Source organism: Panthera tigris, chromosome A1 (assembly GCF_018350195.1).
Source record: "Panthera tigris isolate Pti1 chromosome A1, P.tigris_Pti1_mat1.1, whole genome shotgun sequence".
Lineage (NCBI taxonomy): Eukaryota > Metazoa > Chordata > Mammalia > Carnivora > Felidae > Panthera > Panthera tigris.
Genome location: NC_056660.1, coordinates 137,635,656 through 137,653,352, shown reverse-complemented (window position 1 = coordinate 137,653,352; position 17,697 = coordinate 137,635,656). Strand labels below are relative to the sequence as shown.

At 43.9% G+C, this 17,697-nt stretch overlaps 1 protein-coding gene across 1 annotated transcript in view; it reads right to left on the bottom strand.

Moving 5' to 3' along the window:
- ARHGEF28 (Rho guanine nucleotide exchange factor 28) overlaps positions 1-17,697 on the bottom strand; it is a 303,361-nt gene that overhangs the window by 133,082 nt on the left and 152,582 nt on the right. Inside the window, exons 7-9 of the mRNA XM_042988302.1 lie at positions 16,121-16,193; positions 5,438-5,493; positions 4,814-4,874 (exon numbers count right to left, since the gene is read on the bottom strand). Of these exons, the coding sequence (XP_042844236.1) occupies positions 4,814-4,874; positions 5,438-5,493; positions 16,121-16,193 (190 nt within the window). The remainder of the gene's footprint in view (positions 1-4,813; positions 4,875-5,437; positions 5,494-16,120; positions 16,194-17,697) is intronic.

Below are 17,697 nucleotides of genomic sequence, written 5' to 3'. Positions count from 1 at the left end.
TTTTCAGAAGGTTACAAGCTCTGCTAAGCTCCCTTCTCCCTGACACTTTTTAAATATTCCTTCATGTTTCATTTAACATTCTTCAGATCTCAACATAGATACACATTTATTATTAAATAACAGCCAAGAGACAGCCAGCTTCCACTGACATGGGTGCTAGATCTTAAGATTCTGCGCCATTTGGAACCATCTCAAAACTATTTTCACAAACAACTTAAAAGTGCTGTTTTATATGCTTTTATAACTTAGCAACCTGAATTCCATTTCTAAACTTTTAGTTAACATAAGAAACCAAAGACTAACCTGATTAGCCCTACTTATTTGGTGGTTTATGCCAAACTAACATGAATGACTATATGGCCTCCATGCATCTTACCACTGAAATCCACGGACCTGGACCTCTCCCAAATAGAGCCACAAATGAGGATCCTGTAAGAAGTTTGTATTACACCAAACATTTTGTTCTAGAGGGGCTGATCCTTTGGATCTTCCAATCATTTCCTTCCAGGTTCCCCTCGCTCACATTTTTTCCTAAGCTTCCTGCGTAAGGCCTTTGTTTCTCCTTTTGAGTATTTTCTGTAGTCATGAAAGTCTGTGCTGTCTAGGTTAGGCCATCTGAAACACTGCACTTCCTACTGTTTGTTTCTGTCTATTTCTGCTTCCTTGTCTTCACAATTGGTCTGGATGGGTTTTTTGGGGGGAGGGGGGATGGGTAATCGGGTCGGGTTTCTTTCTACACCAGCTTTGGTTCATGTGTCTCCCTGATATCCACCCCTCCAGTCCCAACACCTACTAACTAAAAGGTTTTCTTTTTCTCATGTTACATATAAGTAACAACAGTAATAGCAATGAAGTGATACAAGAATTATTCAAGACTAATTGGGATTCGAGCCTCAGCATAAAATGAAAATCAGGTCACTCTATAAAATCAAACCACATATATTATTTAAAAAAGCCTTTTTCTTCTCACTGATAAGTACTTGTTGGCATCATCTAAGATACTTTCCCTTTCATTTTAGAAAAGTAACCCATTTTTGTGTAGGAAAAAAATGTACAGAATCATTTTAAGCTACCTACTAAAATAGAGCTTACTTATGGCATATAATGTTAAATGAATAAACCAGGACACAGAATTCTGTTATTTACATGACCCCAACTATGTAAAAAAATGGATGTGTAATAAAAATACTGGTAGGAATACACCAAAGTTGAAGGGCACCTGCTCTGGGGTGGGAGAATTCCAGGGGTGTTTTTCTCTTTTCCTACTTTTTATAAGCTTTCAATTTTTTCTACTGTGAGCATTTACAACTTCCATAATTTAGAAAGATTATTTTATCCACAAGTCTACTTGGCACGACATTCTATTTCAAATCTTCTCTGGCACTTCAGGAAGCCCACTCTCTGCCAGCCAGCCAAACCTGGAACAGCTTTGCTTCATGCCCAGAGATTCAAGGTCCTGGGACTGTCAAGCAAGGCCGATGATGCCAGCCAATTCCATCTCGAGCTCCCCTCCATCTCTACCTCCCTACTACCAGGTCCCATAAGGAAAGCTAAAACATGCTCACCTGGTTCTTATTTTAACAAGTCTAGTTCACCTACCCATTTTTTCCATCTAAATAGTCATATAATATGTGACTATTACAGCTTGAGCTGTAATTTTTAAACAATCTTTGCTCAATGCAGGACATGGCTGATCAATTACTGCAGAAAAATCCATATCTGTGCGAGTGTCACCGAATCTGGTGTGACACACACAACTCCACTCACACTCTTGAGTATCCCTTGCTAGGCTAGCAGGAGTGTCCTCTTCCAGGACCTTCTATAATTCACCTGAGATACCGGCACTCTTGTTTCACAGTCTTCAAGCACAAACTTATCTTTCCACTGGAAATCTTAATTTCTAACCAGGCAGTTGTATTTTTTCAAATTCAACCTTTTAAAAGTAGAGTTTGCATGACAGCAACGGGTCATGCCACGTGCAACCTGGCTGGCGCAGCGATGCTTTATGCATTTTTGTTTGCAGGTGGAGCTCCAGGAGGGTGGCCGAGGCTCACCATCCTCCCACATCCCCCCACATCCCCACTGCTGTCCACTTCTGTTCTCCTCAGCACAGCGCTTGCTGCGGCCCACGGCCCAGCTTCTATTTCTTAATCACATTCAGTCCTGTGTACTTGAGCCAAATGGACCCTTTCTTCCTTCTTCATTTCTCCATTGGCCCATTTCATCTATGTTCTCTCAATCCATTTCCTCCAAATGCTCTACCCGCTCTCTCCATTCTACCTGCCCTCAATGTGAAGGAAATACACGTTGAGAAGTTCCTCTCTTCACTCTGACGGCAACAGAATTGGATCCCAGCCCTTCAACTGAGAGCCTCCCCTTGGAGGTTCTTACAGCATCCACAGAGAGCAGGGCCATCACTCCCAAAAGTCCTCTTAGTACTCCCTGAGGGGCTCACAGGCACTGGCTCGGACGAGCTAACCAGCTGTTACCCACCCAAGACATCATCCCTGCAATCAACAGCCATTTTCAGTGTAGGAACTAACAGCCAGTATAATTCTTGATGCTCTGATGGCCAACGATAGAATGGGAATTTCCAGGGCGATAAATTTTTAAAATGTATATATATCAATTCCTGAGTCACAGACCATACACTCAATAGACCTATGGCTACTGGCTAACATTGCAAACAATGTAGATATAAAACATGTCCGCCATCACAGAAAGTTCTACTGGAACAGCACTGCTGTAGTTTATGAGAGCATGCAAAACTAATGTCACACTATTTTGAATAATCCAAGTCAGACAACACATGTATCTCAACCCCACATTAATCAGCGTGTCCTGCAGACTGAGCAGAATGTAAGCACATATAAAATAACACAATAGTTTGGAAGTGACCTTGGGGAAAAGCCATTTCAGATTCCAGACTCGGGCTTACCATCCAACTATTGCTCACTGCTTCCTTCCCCCTTCTGTCCCAGAAGGCTCTTTTAAAAGGGAGCCTTCTTGGCATCAAGTCAGGTGACTTTAATTTAACTGAACAAAAAGCAAACGTTAGCACAGGCACAATCATTCACGGCCCTTTTCATAACTCACTGGACTAAAGTCCAAGTTTGTCTCAAAGCATTCATTACAATCCTCCTCAGACACAACGTTGTGACTGACCAAACACACTGATGAGGTCAGACCACTCAGACCACTACTGTCTCCTTACCACGTGTCTTCTAACCCAGCACGTGCACCAGTGTGAGAATGGAGCCTTCAAGGCTGAAAATTAGTCTCCTCTTGCTATTGAACCCCTGTAATAGCCGACGGTCCTCCCCCACCAGCAGTGTGTTTTGGTAAACATTCTTCACAGCTAACGTTCCTGGGGGCATGATGCAATTTGTAGATGAGACATCCTGTACGCGTGAGCAAGGGCTAGGATCCTGGCTTTAATGGCCTACAACAGTCATTTAAACGGAGATGTTTGCTTTCATTTCTCCTTCCTCTTCCCCTCTTCTGAAAGTCAAGCAGTACCCTTACCTTATATAGCAGCAATCTTAAAGGTGTGCACACTGCTCGAAAGAATCTCAGTTTCTGTCCCAACTGCAGGAGTACCTCATTCAGGGAGACCCTGGAAACACGTCTGGCTCGCGGCCAAGCTACCAGCAGCACAGCCAACGGACGCTGACGGTACTTCCTCCTCGCCGTGTTCTACTCTTCACGCCTCCCCAACTGCTGTCACTGCTCTGCCCGTGCCTGCCAAATGTGCCAATACCCACTGGCCTCCAGGGAGACCCCTGCGCCACTAGGCTCCCGGGCCCATCCACCTTCACCATTAAACTCAGCCTGGGCACTGTCTCCGTTTCCCTGCCTTTCCCATCAGCCTGAGCACTTCGCCACCGAGGCCAATAGCACCTCCACTGCACCCTCGCAACACTTCACACTACTCTGCCTGTGTGCTTTCCAGGTGCGCGAACTGCCCCGGCTTCGCCTAGTCTAAAGAAGCCAACTGGGAAAGCTGGTGCGTATCTGCCTTGCACTGAGCCCCAGAGGTCTGCTCAGACCGCCCAGGGGCCGAGACGAGACATCAGCTGAGAGCCCAGTTTATGTATGTCCCCCAGCCTCCAACTGCTTCGTCAGGCTCTAACTCAAAGTGGAACCCTGGGGTCCAGATTAGCCCTCAAGAATTGGAAGATGGCCAAGGAGATCTGGGGAGAAGCCATAGAGACTTGTGAACTAGAACTTGTGGACAGATGAGAATGTCCAGTCCCCGGGAAAAACTACATTCACCCTGCCAAGGAATCTCTTTGTGCCACGTTCCGCACCCAGTGACAAGCATCTGGTCTTTCCTGAGGCCAGGGAGAGGACCACAGAGGCTCAGCTCCAAGGGCCGCCCAAGTGGGTATCCAAATGGGAGGGTGGTAAGCTTGGGATTCCGGGGCCAGGCAGAATGAAGTTAGGAGTCTCCATTCCACCATCTGCTCTCAAGGACCCCTGTCACTTCACCTGAAGCAAGCGGAGCCTACCTCACAGAAGTAACAACATAAGCAACACAGTGCGAGTCCCGAGACAGAGTCTGGCTCAGAGTTCAACTGCTCAGGAAAAGCCTTCATGGCTTTGTCTTCATTTGTTTTTTAAAGGACCATAAGTGGATATTATTCAACCTCTCAACTCCTAATATTAGAACTGTTGCTGCAAGGAAAATTTACATCCATCGTGTTCACAAACTAGCCAAAGCTCCCAGGAAGGAAGCTTTGTTTTGTCCTGTGCATACCCAGGACTGGCATACTCCTGTGAGTACAGGGGAAAGTGGCATTTCAGAACATACCCGCGTCTAGACTGTCCCGGTCTTCGTGTTCCTTCGGTTGAACCACCGGGCTTTCCACACACTGGAAAATATCGATAAAGTCAGGGGTGTTAAAAAATTACTTACTGTGCCACAATTCTGTTCATGTGTATCATCTCAGAAAAAAAAAAAAATCAAGACATGTCACGTGTATCACGGCACATCAACAGGAAGCTAGTCTTGGACTTAATTAGCATTATGGAAGAGCTGCCTTAAGGAAAGGACCAGGCCCTACGGTGAAGCACACCTGACCGCTCCCCACAGGTATTTTATTCCCGGAGGCTGGCTCTCAGGTCCAGTTGTCACATTGCTGGCAAACCTCCATAGCTCTCAGTCTTCAAGGAAAAACTCATTTTGGAAAATGTACATACAACGGTCCTGCATACACAACTGCGACCCAGAAAGACAGCCAGCTTTGGTCATCAAGAGACTGCAAAGGAAACTGAATTGCAAGTTACTCTGCATGTGACTTGGGGCATGCCCCTGGGGCTTTACTTGTTTTCAAATTTGGTTCTTTTAAAATGTTTTGTCACCGCTGGACCTTCCCTTCTAATTCAGCTGTGGAGAAAACGTGGGAAGGAGAAAGGAGGGGAGGAGACCCGTTACCTTTACATCGTCTTCCTTTTCCCGTGATGATCCGCCAGACACCAAATTCTTAATCTCTGCAAAAGGAATAATCCTCATCAGGATCAGCCAGTGGGAGCTTTCATTAAAAGACAATGAAGGAAACAAAAACTAGATGACTAGATATAATTGCGTAGCCCAGGAACTTTCCGTGTGGAGCTAGGTTTTTAGATGAAGCTTCTTAAAAATCACCTCTCCACCGAGCAGAGTATCTGACAGCCCAACTACCACACTCTGGTAGTTTTTATGTGGACCAAGAGCCAAACAAGACCCGGACCTCCTGCAGGAAATCCTGAGCAAAAAAAAAAACCACCATTAAATAAACAAATGCCCTGGCTTCAGAAGGAAGGCGGCTCACAGAACGAAGGCTCTTCAAAATAGCCCGGATTCTAAGGACATGACGAGTACCTACCTGAGGAAATCCCACGTCTAGTTCCTCAAATACCACACATTTTATGTTTCAAAAGAGCCTAATTCATTCCAGATGAGCTGTGGCCTTTCCTCAGGCATCCTTAAAAGCCCACAGTGCTAGCAAAACCCTTGCGCTCCCACCACAGATGATGCCAGGCTGAGCACGGACAGGCCACAGGCACACTGAGCGCCCTCTTTCTGAATAAAGGCTTTCCTGGAAATATGAGTGGTCGGGATGTTCTGGGATAAACAGGAAGGCTTATTTACGGGGTATTTTTCTCTGGGTGCTGACTGGTTCTCTTCCCACTCAGTTGCCCATAAACAAGAGTCACTGTTGTTGACATGTAACCACCAAAAGCAGGCTGGGGCCTGGGGAAAATAAGTGTTGGACACTCTTACCAAGGGCAGATGGCTAAGAATCTTTACCACCAATTGTATTAACATACAACAGCGTGGGCCCACGGCCGCCCCTGAACCCTCCCTCAGCTGCCCTGCCACCATGGCCAGCCCCAACGCTGATTCTGAGGAAACCCCCCTGATTTAACTAGCTATTTGCCACTCCACTTAGCCATTCCTATTGACTGAAGTCACCTGAGGCTCCAGGCCTCCGGGGGTATTTACGCAAGCTCTTCTTACTGCCAGGCACCAAAGCTAGGAGTTTCATTCATGTTTTTGCTTAGACACAGTAGACTGCACTTCCTAAAAAATTACAATAGGTCAAGGACAGAGCACAGCAGTCAACTCTCTCACTGTCATGATGGGTTTTTTTTAAATTTGCTAACATAAACCTTGGGTTTACTAACAAGTAAGGAGATATTTATGTCTCCCAATAGTTTACTGTCCTTACAAGACCTATAATGAAAAATGCTAAGCTAACAGCTTCAATTCCACGTGGTCATGTCAACTGACCTCAGCAGGGATGAGGGACACTCGGACACCCAGCCTGAGCAGCTTCTGTTCTCTGGATCCCTACCTACCTTTACATGCAGAGCCCACACGGGGCCTCCAGGTGGCAGCAGAGTAGCGTCTGCGGAACATGGTCAGAGCTAGGAACGCCAAAAGGAGCCAATTTCACCCTTTAAAAGCCCGCTGCTCAAGTGCCGAAATTCAAAACACTAGCATAAAGCTTTCTGTCCTGTTACACAGATGCATAAAGTGATGGAAGGACCTGTAGAAAGTATTAGGAATTTTGTTTGGAAACACACATGCCCAAACCCTAAAATTTGGCTAGGTGGGGGAAAATAGCAGCATGTTAAAGAAGGGGAGGAGTCCGAGAACCAAAGTTTCAACAGACACTTGTGCATAGACTCCAAGAGAATCACACACGTTTTTCTTTTGGCACTAGAAAATATTCCTTTAAAGCCATTTCAGACCATATGCTCTTAAATTAGCATTCCGCATTTCTAAACAATTATGTACCTACAGCAGTGATTAAAAGGGGCAGCACACATTTTATTCAAGATTGTGCTAATGAAGAAGACCCTAGTGCCTGGTAAAACCCAGCCTGCAATAAATAACAAAAGATGTGCCACCCTGATCGTATGTTCAGATTCCAGCTTCCTGCCACTCTCCAAATTCCAGGCTTTGCACACTGTCAGCCTACAGTTTTCTGTATAATCTGTTGCATTTTTCTTTTGTTTCAGACACAATCTAATCTCATTAATGCAAAAACCACAAACTATATCAAAAGGGGCACGTCTTTTTAAAATTTGTACTTCATCACTTTAAAAATAACTTTCAGAGTTATAAAACCTTTATCCAAACACCATTACAAATATTTGTGACAGTGTATAGATTCAGGATGATAATGTATCATTAATTAATCTAGGACTATACACAACTTCATCCTAGAGCTTTTAAAGAAGTTGGCACTCATTCTACTGGAGTTTAATCACATTGTTCCAGGAGAGTCTCTGCTAAATTACCAGGATCCTTTTACACGTTCTCCCCTGTACCATCAATTGCACAGGGCAATCAAACCAGTTATTGCTATAGCAACCTCCAGCAGATAATGATATCAGTAACTTCGAACTATTCTGTTTTAAAGGCCTATTAATCTTGCCTTCCTAGCCCACCCAGAAGGATTATCCCCTCTAAATCTGATTTACCAAACTTAATAAACATGTTTTCTTACTTCCAAACTATAACGGAAGAAATAATCTCTGATAGTCATGCTCACCAGCGACATTATGCAGGCAAATAGGGTTTTCACAAAACAGGGCTAAGGAGCTCTAAGATTACTAGCAGTGTTTTGTTAAGAAAGAGATGAGCCTAATAGATCTCGACTCTGTGTTAAGTCTTACTGTCCCCTTTTGAAAAATGGGAGCCCAGAGACTACATTCAAGCAAAGCAAAAGCTTACACCAGTATTCTCCTTTAACTACCCTTTGCTGCGCCTCCTCCCAAGAAGGAGGCAAAAAAAAAAAAAAAAAAAAAAGTCCTGATCAGAGCCAGCCAGCCAACTACTGCTGTTCATCCCTGGTTCAGGTTCCGCTGTCCACAACCAAGTCAGTAACTGGGTTAGATTTGCAAGGCATCATCAAAAGTACAACTGGAAAATACAGGTCATGCTCTCAGCTTGCAATGCTTCCTCCACAAAGGTCCAAAGGAATTCAGAGTGGTTCAGAGTCTTTGAATGGATCCTATTCTCCCAACAGACTGAGTTCTAGGGAGGATGGATCCAAATTGATTTGGGCCCAACATTTGAATCCCCAATGCCAAGCAGAGTGCCTAGCATATTAAAGGCACTGAATAAATGCTTCTCTCCTCCACCTAAATCTGGTGACCCGAAAGAGCTAATGAGATGTAGTGGATCATGAGGCAAACTGTAGGTCAGGACGGGGAAGGGAAAATGGTTCACTTGTTTGAAATACTAATTCAAACACTTTCAAAACCATTACTGTTGATTGCAACTTCTAACCTGCCAGACTGATCAGACGGATGAATGCTTTTCCCTCAGCTTCCTCCCACCCCTCCAGCTAAGTCCAAAAGTCACCCTTTCACTTCCAGTCATGCACTGGTGTTTCCCTTATATAACATCACTTCCATGTATCACTTTAATGTTTTACCCTAGTGTGCATGTCTGATTCGCAAATGCCAGAGAACTAAAATGGCGAAATGAACAAATCTGAGAAGCCTTCCTTCCTATTCTTAATTCGGAGACCATTTAACACTGTGACCTCTTGTTTCACCATCCCAATTATTCCATTTTTTCCTAAAAGTGGGAACACTAGGAAAAACTATCTTTTGGACTTCCCAATATAAATATGGACTGGGAGAAAGGATAAGGCACTTATCTACAGAAATACCAGCATGAGCCCCATTCTTCTAGGAGCCTTAACAGTCCATTCAAGTCCACAACATTAGCTGGATCACTGGCTGAGACACACGATCAGCCGGGGAGAGGACATCAAGGTGAGAGAAGAGATTCTTGCCCTAAAGCAATTCCAAATGTAGGGTTGTTTTACAATATAATTTTCATATGTGTGCTCTGCGTCCTTTCAAAAAGACTTTAAGACATCTTTTTCAAAATGTTTTCAAATTACTTAAGACACTTTTTTGGGCCACCAAAGTAATTTAAACATTTTGTAAATATCAAAAGAAATAATAAAACCATTGTTAATGTTTTAGTATACATTTCTTCCCCTACAGAAGTACCTTTCAACAGCTTTAAGGTAAAAAAAATATCATACTAATCACCCATTTAAAGCATATAATTATTTCTGACATATTCGGAGTTGTGCAATCATCACAATTTGTGAACATTTTCATTACGCCCAGTAAGAAGCCCTATACCCATTAGCACTCAATGCCCATTTCTCCCTAACTGCCTGCATTCCTACCCCAGCCAAAGGCAACCACTAATCTTCATTCTTTCTTAATGGATTTGTCTGTTCTGGATATTTCCTATTTTTAAGGTTCGTTCATGTTGTCATGTACCAGTAGCCCATCCCTTTTTATTGCCAAACGCCATTCAATCGTGTGGATGGACCCCATTTTGCATATTCGCTCCTAAACTGATATTCGGGTTTGTTCCCACTTTTTGGCAGTTACAAATAAGGCTGCTATGAACACCTGCACATACATTTTATTATGGAGATGTAGGTTTTCATTCTGCTTGAGGATGTATCTAGGAGTGTAATTGTTGGGTCATGTGGTAACTATGCTTAATATGTCTTTACGATATAGTTTTGGGTGGGTTTTGTGGTTTTTTTGTTTTCTTTTTTTTAGATCTCCAGTGTGCATCGTCCACTGTCCATAAAATTTCAAAGAATGAAGAACTTGGTCATGGGTATTTAAAAAAAAAAAAAAAGATATCCTCAGCCCAAAATTTTAGCTACAAACATCTAGTAAGCAGAAGCTCTCAATCATTTCATCTCCAACTGAGGTCAGGAAATAATTTTTCTGATTTACTCAACTGCTTGAATAAAATGAGGCAAGTCATATTTGAAAGGTATAAATGACATGCAGTTTTGTCTTGTGAATTACTCTTGTGTCCCTCTGGCTTCCCACTTAGATTCTAATTCAACTTGGGAAAGAAACTCTTTAGCTGTAGGGTTTCAACTTAAGCTTATTTCAATTGTATTAGACTCCTAATACAAGTAAGCTCAGTTCATGCAAGTCCTTGCCGCTAGCCTGCCAATCTAACCCAGCTGGAGCCAGTGTCCGTGGCACATCTCAACAGAAGTTGTTACATCTAGGTGAGTTCTGAAGAATTGGAAATTCTTTCCAGCTCACACTGCTACTCTTTAATTCTGTAATCATTTGGAGAGGCAAGGAGAAGAATTTTTCCTTACGTGTGAGAAAAAACTAGAATAATAATAATAATAACAAACAAAAGGAACATCATATCAGGTTGATATCCTATTTTTATCCCTGGTCCTCTAATGATGAAACCCACTCTCTTCTGTGGGGAGGAGAAAGAAGATGGGCAAGGCCAGTCTCTAAAGAAAGTATAGAAAAAGCTGAGCTATTCTTTAAGATGAACAATTTCAAATCACTTCCTCGGGCTGGAAAGTACATTCTCTGGGTATGATTTGTAACAGTCTTCAAAAAGCTTAAATACTTGACTTCAGGTGAAAAACCCTGATCAAGTCCTTGGAGGGACACTCCACACTAGGGTTAAGGTAACAACTCTGTGTCCAACTGAGTAACCAATCCCCACAGAACAGCCTCCTTGACTGCGGTCCTGAAACCCCTACACCTCAGTTCCCAGCCATCCTGGCTTAAAGGACCTGCGTCTTAACAAACCTTGGGACTGTATTCAACACTTCTAAAAAGACATTCGGTTACAGTATTTAAAACGAAGACTCTTGGGGCGCCTGGGTGGCTCAGTCGGTTAAGCGGCCGACTTCGGCTCAGGTCACGATCTCGCGGTCCGTGGGTTCAAGCCCCGCGTCAGGCTCTGTGCTGACCACTCAGAGCCTGGAGCCTGTTTCGGATTCTGTGTCTCCCTCTCTCTCTGCCCCTCCCCCGTTCATGCTCTGTCTCTCTCTGTCTCAAAAATGAATAAACGTTAAAAAAAATTTTTTTTAAAATAAAATAAAATAAAATGAAGACTCTTGGAAGGGAAACCATGTACACATAAAAGCTCCCTTGTTTGCCCAGTAACTCACCGCAAGTATTCCAATAAGGAGGATCCCCCACCCAGCTCCCTCTTCACCTTTCACTCACCCAGAGCACAGAGGGAAGGGCTGCAACCTCATCGAAGGAACTCTCAGATGAAAGAGCTGCTTACCTCGTTACTCTGACAGGAAGAGCTGTGTCTTGATATCCCAACACGTGCATGACTGCCACTAACGCCACCCCAGCCCAGCTTATAACTTGCACTTGTAACAAGCTAGCATTGCTATGCACTGGCAGTGGCTAAGCATCTGTGGTCAGACACTGGTCCAGGGACTCTACCTGTATTTTCTCACTTAAGCCGTACGATGAAGTATTAAATGATACCCCCCAGCTGCACCATGTGGCGCAAAAGAAAACACAGCTGAATAACCTGCAGAATGTTCAGCAGCCAGATCATGGTGGGGCTGAGGTTTCAGCAGAGTCTGCCTGTAGCTGGTGTGTGTCATCAAGATGTGCCTGTGCCTGTGGGTCATAAATCCTTGGAAGGACTTTATGAGACAGGTCAGCCATGTGGAAGAGAGCTGATTTCAAGGCAATGCTTCCAATTCTACACGTTTCCATTATACAAACGCTGGAGAGAACTCTCCATCGGCAGCCCGAGGATGAAATAGGCAAGTGTTCCATTATATAAGGGTACTGGCTATTGGATAGTGGGACAGGTAAGAGAATTGACGTGCCACACTTCTGACTGCCTGAGCAAGTATCAGGTCAGACAAGTTATGTGACCCCTCTGTGCTGCTACTTTCTCATGTATACAACTGGGCAAATATACTCCTGACTCCTAGCAATGTCCCTCTCAGTGATCACTGGAATGCACAAATTGTGGTCAGCGCACAGCCGCGTCCCCAGCACCTAGAACAGGGTCTGGCACTCAACAAATATTAGCGTGCAATTATATACAAGTAAACTGCTTGAGATCGGGTTTTTTTTCTCTCTGCCTTTTTAGCTACTGCTATGTCACCAGTGCTTAGAACACTGCCTGCCATAAAGTGAACACTCAAATGTTTACAGAATGAATAAGTAGATGAGCCTGCAGGGCTCACATCTGCCTGCCTAGACAGTGCCTTGTGTTTGGATCCATAGCCTCTCCCGCCTTTGTCGCGGGGTCATGAAGAGGAAACCTCTCCGCCCTGCTGTGAACTGCTGTTTCAGCCTGCAGGAAAAGATTCTGCCTTCTGTCCTTTGTGATGAGAACTCAAGCTCCAGTCCCGACTCGCCACTTCCTTGTTAATGAAAACATGGAACATAATGGAGAGAAGCCAACAAAGTAAGGGACTATTTAACACAGAAGTCAAGACAGTTAGCAAATCACATAGGATTTTGTTTTTAAACTACAGAATAGAAAAGAAAATGGAGTCATATACTGGTCAGTGGTATTACAATGGTTCTGTTTGCTGTCTATGCCCCACAGACGCTAAGCAGCATCAACCTGCCAAACAACATCAGAAAGTACAGCGTGGGGGGGGGGGGCCGGAGGGGTGGCAAGTCACAGGTGTTCTCAATATTCAAGATGACATGAGGAGTTTTAAAAACACCTCCCTTACCCAGCTCCCAGTGGGAGCATTACCGTACTAATGGATGGAGAGGATCCATGTGATTGATAGTGAAAGGGAAGGAAATACAGTCCAGAAAGGGCAGGAACGGTAGAAATGAGGAAGGGCAACATCCCTCAAGTTCCTTCCACAGACCATCTCCATGAGATGGTGTAAGCACCGTTAAAAGGGGATTCTTGGCATGAACCACTTGGAGAACTATCGAATAAGGTCACCCGGGGGTCTTGACTGCAACAAGTTAACTAGAAGCTGACAAACATTTAATGTACTCTCAATCTCCAGAATGAATGAAGGTCTCTTACAGTGCATTTTTTAACCTATTTGGTCCAAGAATCCTGATTTATCAAAGCATCTCCCAACATGGGTGTTTTGTACAACGCTCCTTGGGAAATCCTAGCATAGGAGATCAAACAAGAACGAAGGCGGCAAGGGACAAAACAGTGTCAGTTGGTAGATTAATAAATACTAATCATTAGCATATTCATCTCAGCACATTAAAAATGAGAAGGCTTTTTATTTAGTTCATTTCGAATAACATCCCATCCTGCTGGGAGTACGATTACAATCATGAAACTATGGAAACATAATTGGCTCAAAGACAATGATGACACCATTTATTACACTAACAGAGACTGCAAAGCTGATCTCCGGCATAACATTGTCATCTTTTAATCAATGGCAGCTACAGATACAAGCGTGGAGCCTCCCACTCCACCCACTGTCCCAGGAGGAACAGAAAAACATAACCTCTTAAGAATCTCCTAGTAGACCACAAAGGGAAGGTTTGCTTTTGGGGTTTAAAGAAGAAGGAAAAGAAGCATACTTTTACATTCACAATGTTTGCTTCTTCCGGTTGAGTGGTCTACAGGTTCAAGAATGGACAAAAACTAATGGAATATTTCCACTTTAGTTGAATACTGCTCTCTGCTGGAGCGTGCAGTTTCTAATACGTCCTCCAAGCATACACAAATCAAAGCATTGCCTAGAAGGTCTATACACGACACACACAAATTTTTTGGAGTTGGAGCGCTTGAGTTTCTGTCCAAATTATTTTGCTTATTGGTTGCAGGACCTCAGGTACCTTACCTTGGCTGCTCCTAGACCCATTAAACTTAACCCATATACAAAGGAGTAACTTTTTGCTTTGTTATGAAGCTGCTTCCTGTAAGGTCTAACCCAGTTAGGAACACAGACCTTCCTGTAAGGTTTAACCTAGTTAGGGACTGGAGGAATCAACTTCCTCCCTCACTGCTGACACCCACCTGACATCCTACACCCTTAGGGCAGTATCTGTCCCCACCTCTCCACTATCATCACACTGCTGTGGTGCAGACCCTCCTCTGTATTACTTACAGCAGCGACCACCCGTGCCTCCAACATCTCCAACCCATTCTTCACATTCTCACAGAGTGACCTTTTGAAAATAATAATCTCATTTGCTTGAAACAGCTCTCACAGCTGTCAGGGTGGAGGTTCCAGTTCCTTGCCTTGTGTATAAGCCATATTGCTATGCCTCCCTCTCAAGCCTGTGTCACTAGCACCACACACACACACACACACACACACACACACACACACACACGAAATTGACAGAACTACAAAATGATCAGCATTTCCCTCAATTCATCCTGTGGTTCAAAACTCTGTATTACAAATATTTCCATTGCCTCAAATTCCCTTCCCTCCATTTGATGACAGTTCCAGGGTCACCTCCTCCAGGAAGCTTTCCCTGATAACTGTCAGAAGCCACAGAGTTTGCATATGACTCCTGTTTCACTTATCATAATGTGCTGAGGCAACATGTTTTTCTGTCCCAATTCCAACTGCCAGCCCTTAAGGGCAAGAATTCAAACACTTATTCAGATTCAACTTTGTTCTAAATTAGTTTAAAGGTAGATTAGAAAGAGAAGAAAAACATACAAGTAAAAACCACAAGGAAAAGGCAAGGGTGAAAGCTTAATAAATAAGGGTGATATAAAAATTAATTTAGCAGTACCATACATATTTGTAGGTGAGAACCTTAGCTCCAAGTTTTTATTGTTTTTTTCAACCAGCTTCAAGGAAAAAACAAAAAACCTGTTAAGTTACAGTTAGAGCAGTGAAAGCCAGCCAAATGCTCAGGAGAAGCCGGCTTTCCTGACATGCAACGAGAAAGAGGTTTTCCTACAGGTCTTCAGGAGGAAGCATAAAGTTACCCATGGCCTCCTTAGGCAGGACAAGCCTCAGCTTCCTCAGTGCCACCAGCACATCATCTACAGGATACATAAGTGAGGGCAACTCCATAGGGGCCCAAGCAGGTCCAGCTTGAGCAGGAAACTGGTCAGCTTAACCCAAGAGCATGTGCAATATGGTTGGGCATACAGACTTCCAACAACTTGCTACAAAACTTCCTCATCCAAGACTCCTTTTTAACAAACATGGGGGCAAAGAGTTTAAGAGTTTAACACCTGACAAATAACGCTATGCAACGAGTCTAAGTGGCAGTTACAAGCAGAATCAAAAATATTAACCAGACGGCACCCACATGGCTCAGATGGTTAAGTGTCCGATTTCGGCTCAGGTCATGATCTCGTGGTTCATGGATTCAAGCCCCGTATCGGGCTCTGTGCTGACAGCTTGGAGCCTGGAACCTGCTTTGGATTCTGCATCTTCTTCTCTCTCTATTCCTCCCCCCCCCCTGCCCCCGCTCGTGCTCTGTCTCTCTCTCAAAAGTAAATAAACTTAAGAAAAAAAATTATTTATTAAAAAAATATGTATTAACCAGCTGTCAATGATGGTGACTTAGAGGCAAGAGTCTTGGTTTTCAGGCCTATCACACTACTGTCCCTTTACATAACAGATATTTTGTAATGCCCCTCCACCATCCGAAATTAAATAGATAATGTAATCATGCCCCCAAATATATGTAACCCTATCCTCACACCTAATTTCAAAAAAATAAAAAATATTCTTAAATAGAAAGCCAAAGGAAAGAATCGGTTTCTACTACGCTTCACTACCTACTGTCACCACCAGTTTAACTTGTTACTTCTGAGTACTCTCTGGGTTCCTCAGGGAGGGGCAAGGAGCTTCCATACCTTCTTCAGTTTCTGCAGCACTGGAAGGCATGTCTTGTCTTTCCTCCGGCCTGGCTTCTTGATCTTCCAGAGACTAAGAAAGAAGAAAAAATCAGCGAAAACCAGTGGAGGTTTCAGATATGCGACAAGGAGATGGAAATCTCAACCATGGGTCTTGAACAGAGACAGACATGGCCTGGGGAGGTGTGGAAAGACAGGGTGTGCAAAGCCACTGGGAGTACACAGAGGCAGCACCCCAAGAAGACGATGAGAGACACTGGGGGAAACCCCGAGGCATGGGGTGCAAGCGTCCCTGCCACTAATCCTCTACTGTTTGCTTCCCCATGTCACAAGAGGAAGGTCCTCAGGAAAATAATCCATGAACCAAAAAGGGACAGAAGAATAGAAAACGGTGAAACTGTAAAGAAGAGCCACTGTTTATGCAGGTGCCCATCCTGAACAACCTCTGCCCATGCCATAAGACACAGAGAGAGGGAGGGCCCAGGATGACCACTTGTCTTGGGCTGCAAGCCACCATATGCTGGTGCAGGCTGCCCAGGCTGAGACCAAGCTGGTGGCCTTAGAGAGTAGCTGCCGCCCTGGAGCCCTCCGCATTTCCTTTTCAAATAGATACCTCATGGCCAGTAAAATGAAAAGAGCCACAGAATGACATGTTGACCTGCCAAAAGATAAAACAGCCTAACATTGCAGCCCATGGAAATATACATACTTAACCAAACCACAAAGCGGGCAGGGAACAAGCATTGAGTCACCTACCCTCTACAGCTGTTAACTCCTGCCAGCCTTATCCCCAAGATGCAGTATTCTCTCTTCTAGGGTCCACCATGGAATTAAAGGGTGGACCAGACCAGGTACATACTGGGAGGTGCTAAGGAGATGAAATCAAGAGGGACTAGGGTCTTAGGAGATCCCGCCATGCAGGCTCAAGGCCAAACACAACCACCAGCCCATGTGATTATCCGGGTTAGCTCTAACACTGAAATCCTCGTCTTTCAGTGAGGGCAATGGGCAAGCCTGTGTGAAAAGGGCATCAGACAATGCTGGTTTCTGATTACAAAACAAAACCTGAAGTAAGCAAATACTTACTCTTTTTTTTGTAAATGGCAGGTATTAAAACAGTTTTTATTCTCCTGAGCAAATTTCGATGCAATCTTGGAACACTTTAATTTCCTAGCTGAAATTATTATTAATGTTAGCCAAGTTCAAGAACTAAATTCTCAGTATTCTGGTTAATAGCAAAAACTCTGTCACGAGGAGAAAATGAAATCATGATTGGAAAATAGAGCTAAGATTTTGCCTATTATCTAATTTCCTAATGTCTTTACTATTTGGATATTTAGCACCAACTTGGCATTTTTAACACTTAATGATTATTGCCAATTATCAGTAACCTAGTGTCAGCTATACTACAGAGTGCTAAGATGAGTCCTTTATAACTCTTAACAAGTGGGGTGTCTAAATGGGATCGCTTCCTGCATAGCTCTAGTCTATGGTAAAGCAGCCTCAGGCTTCTGCAGCAAGGTTTAACGGTTGTTGTTCTAGAAGGGCTGCAGGTAACTAAGCACTGACCAAATCCC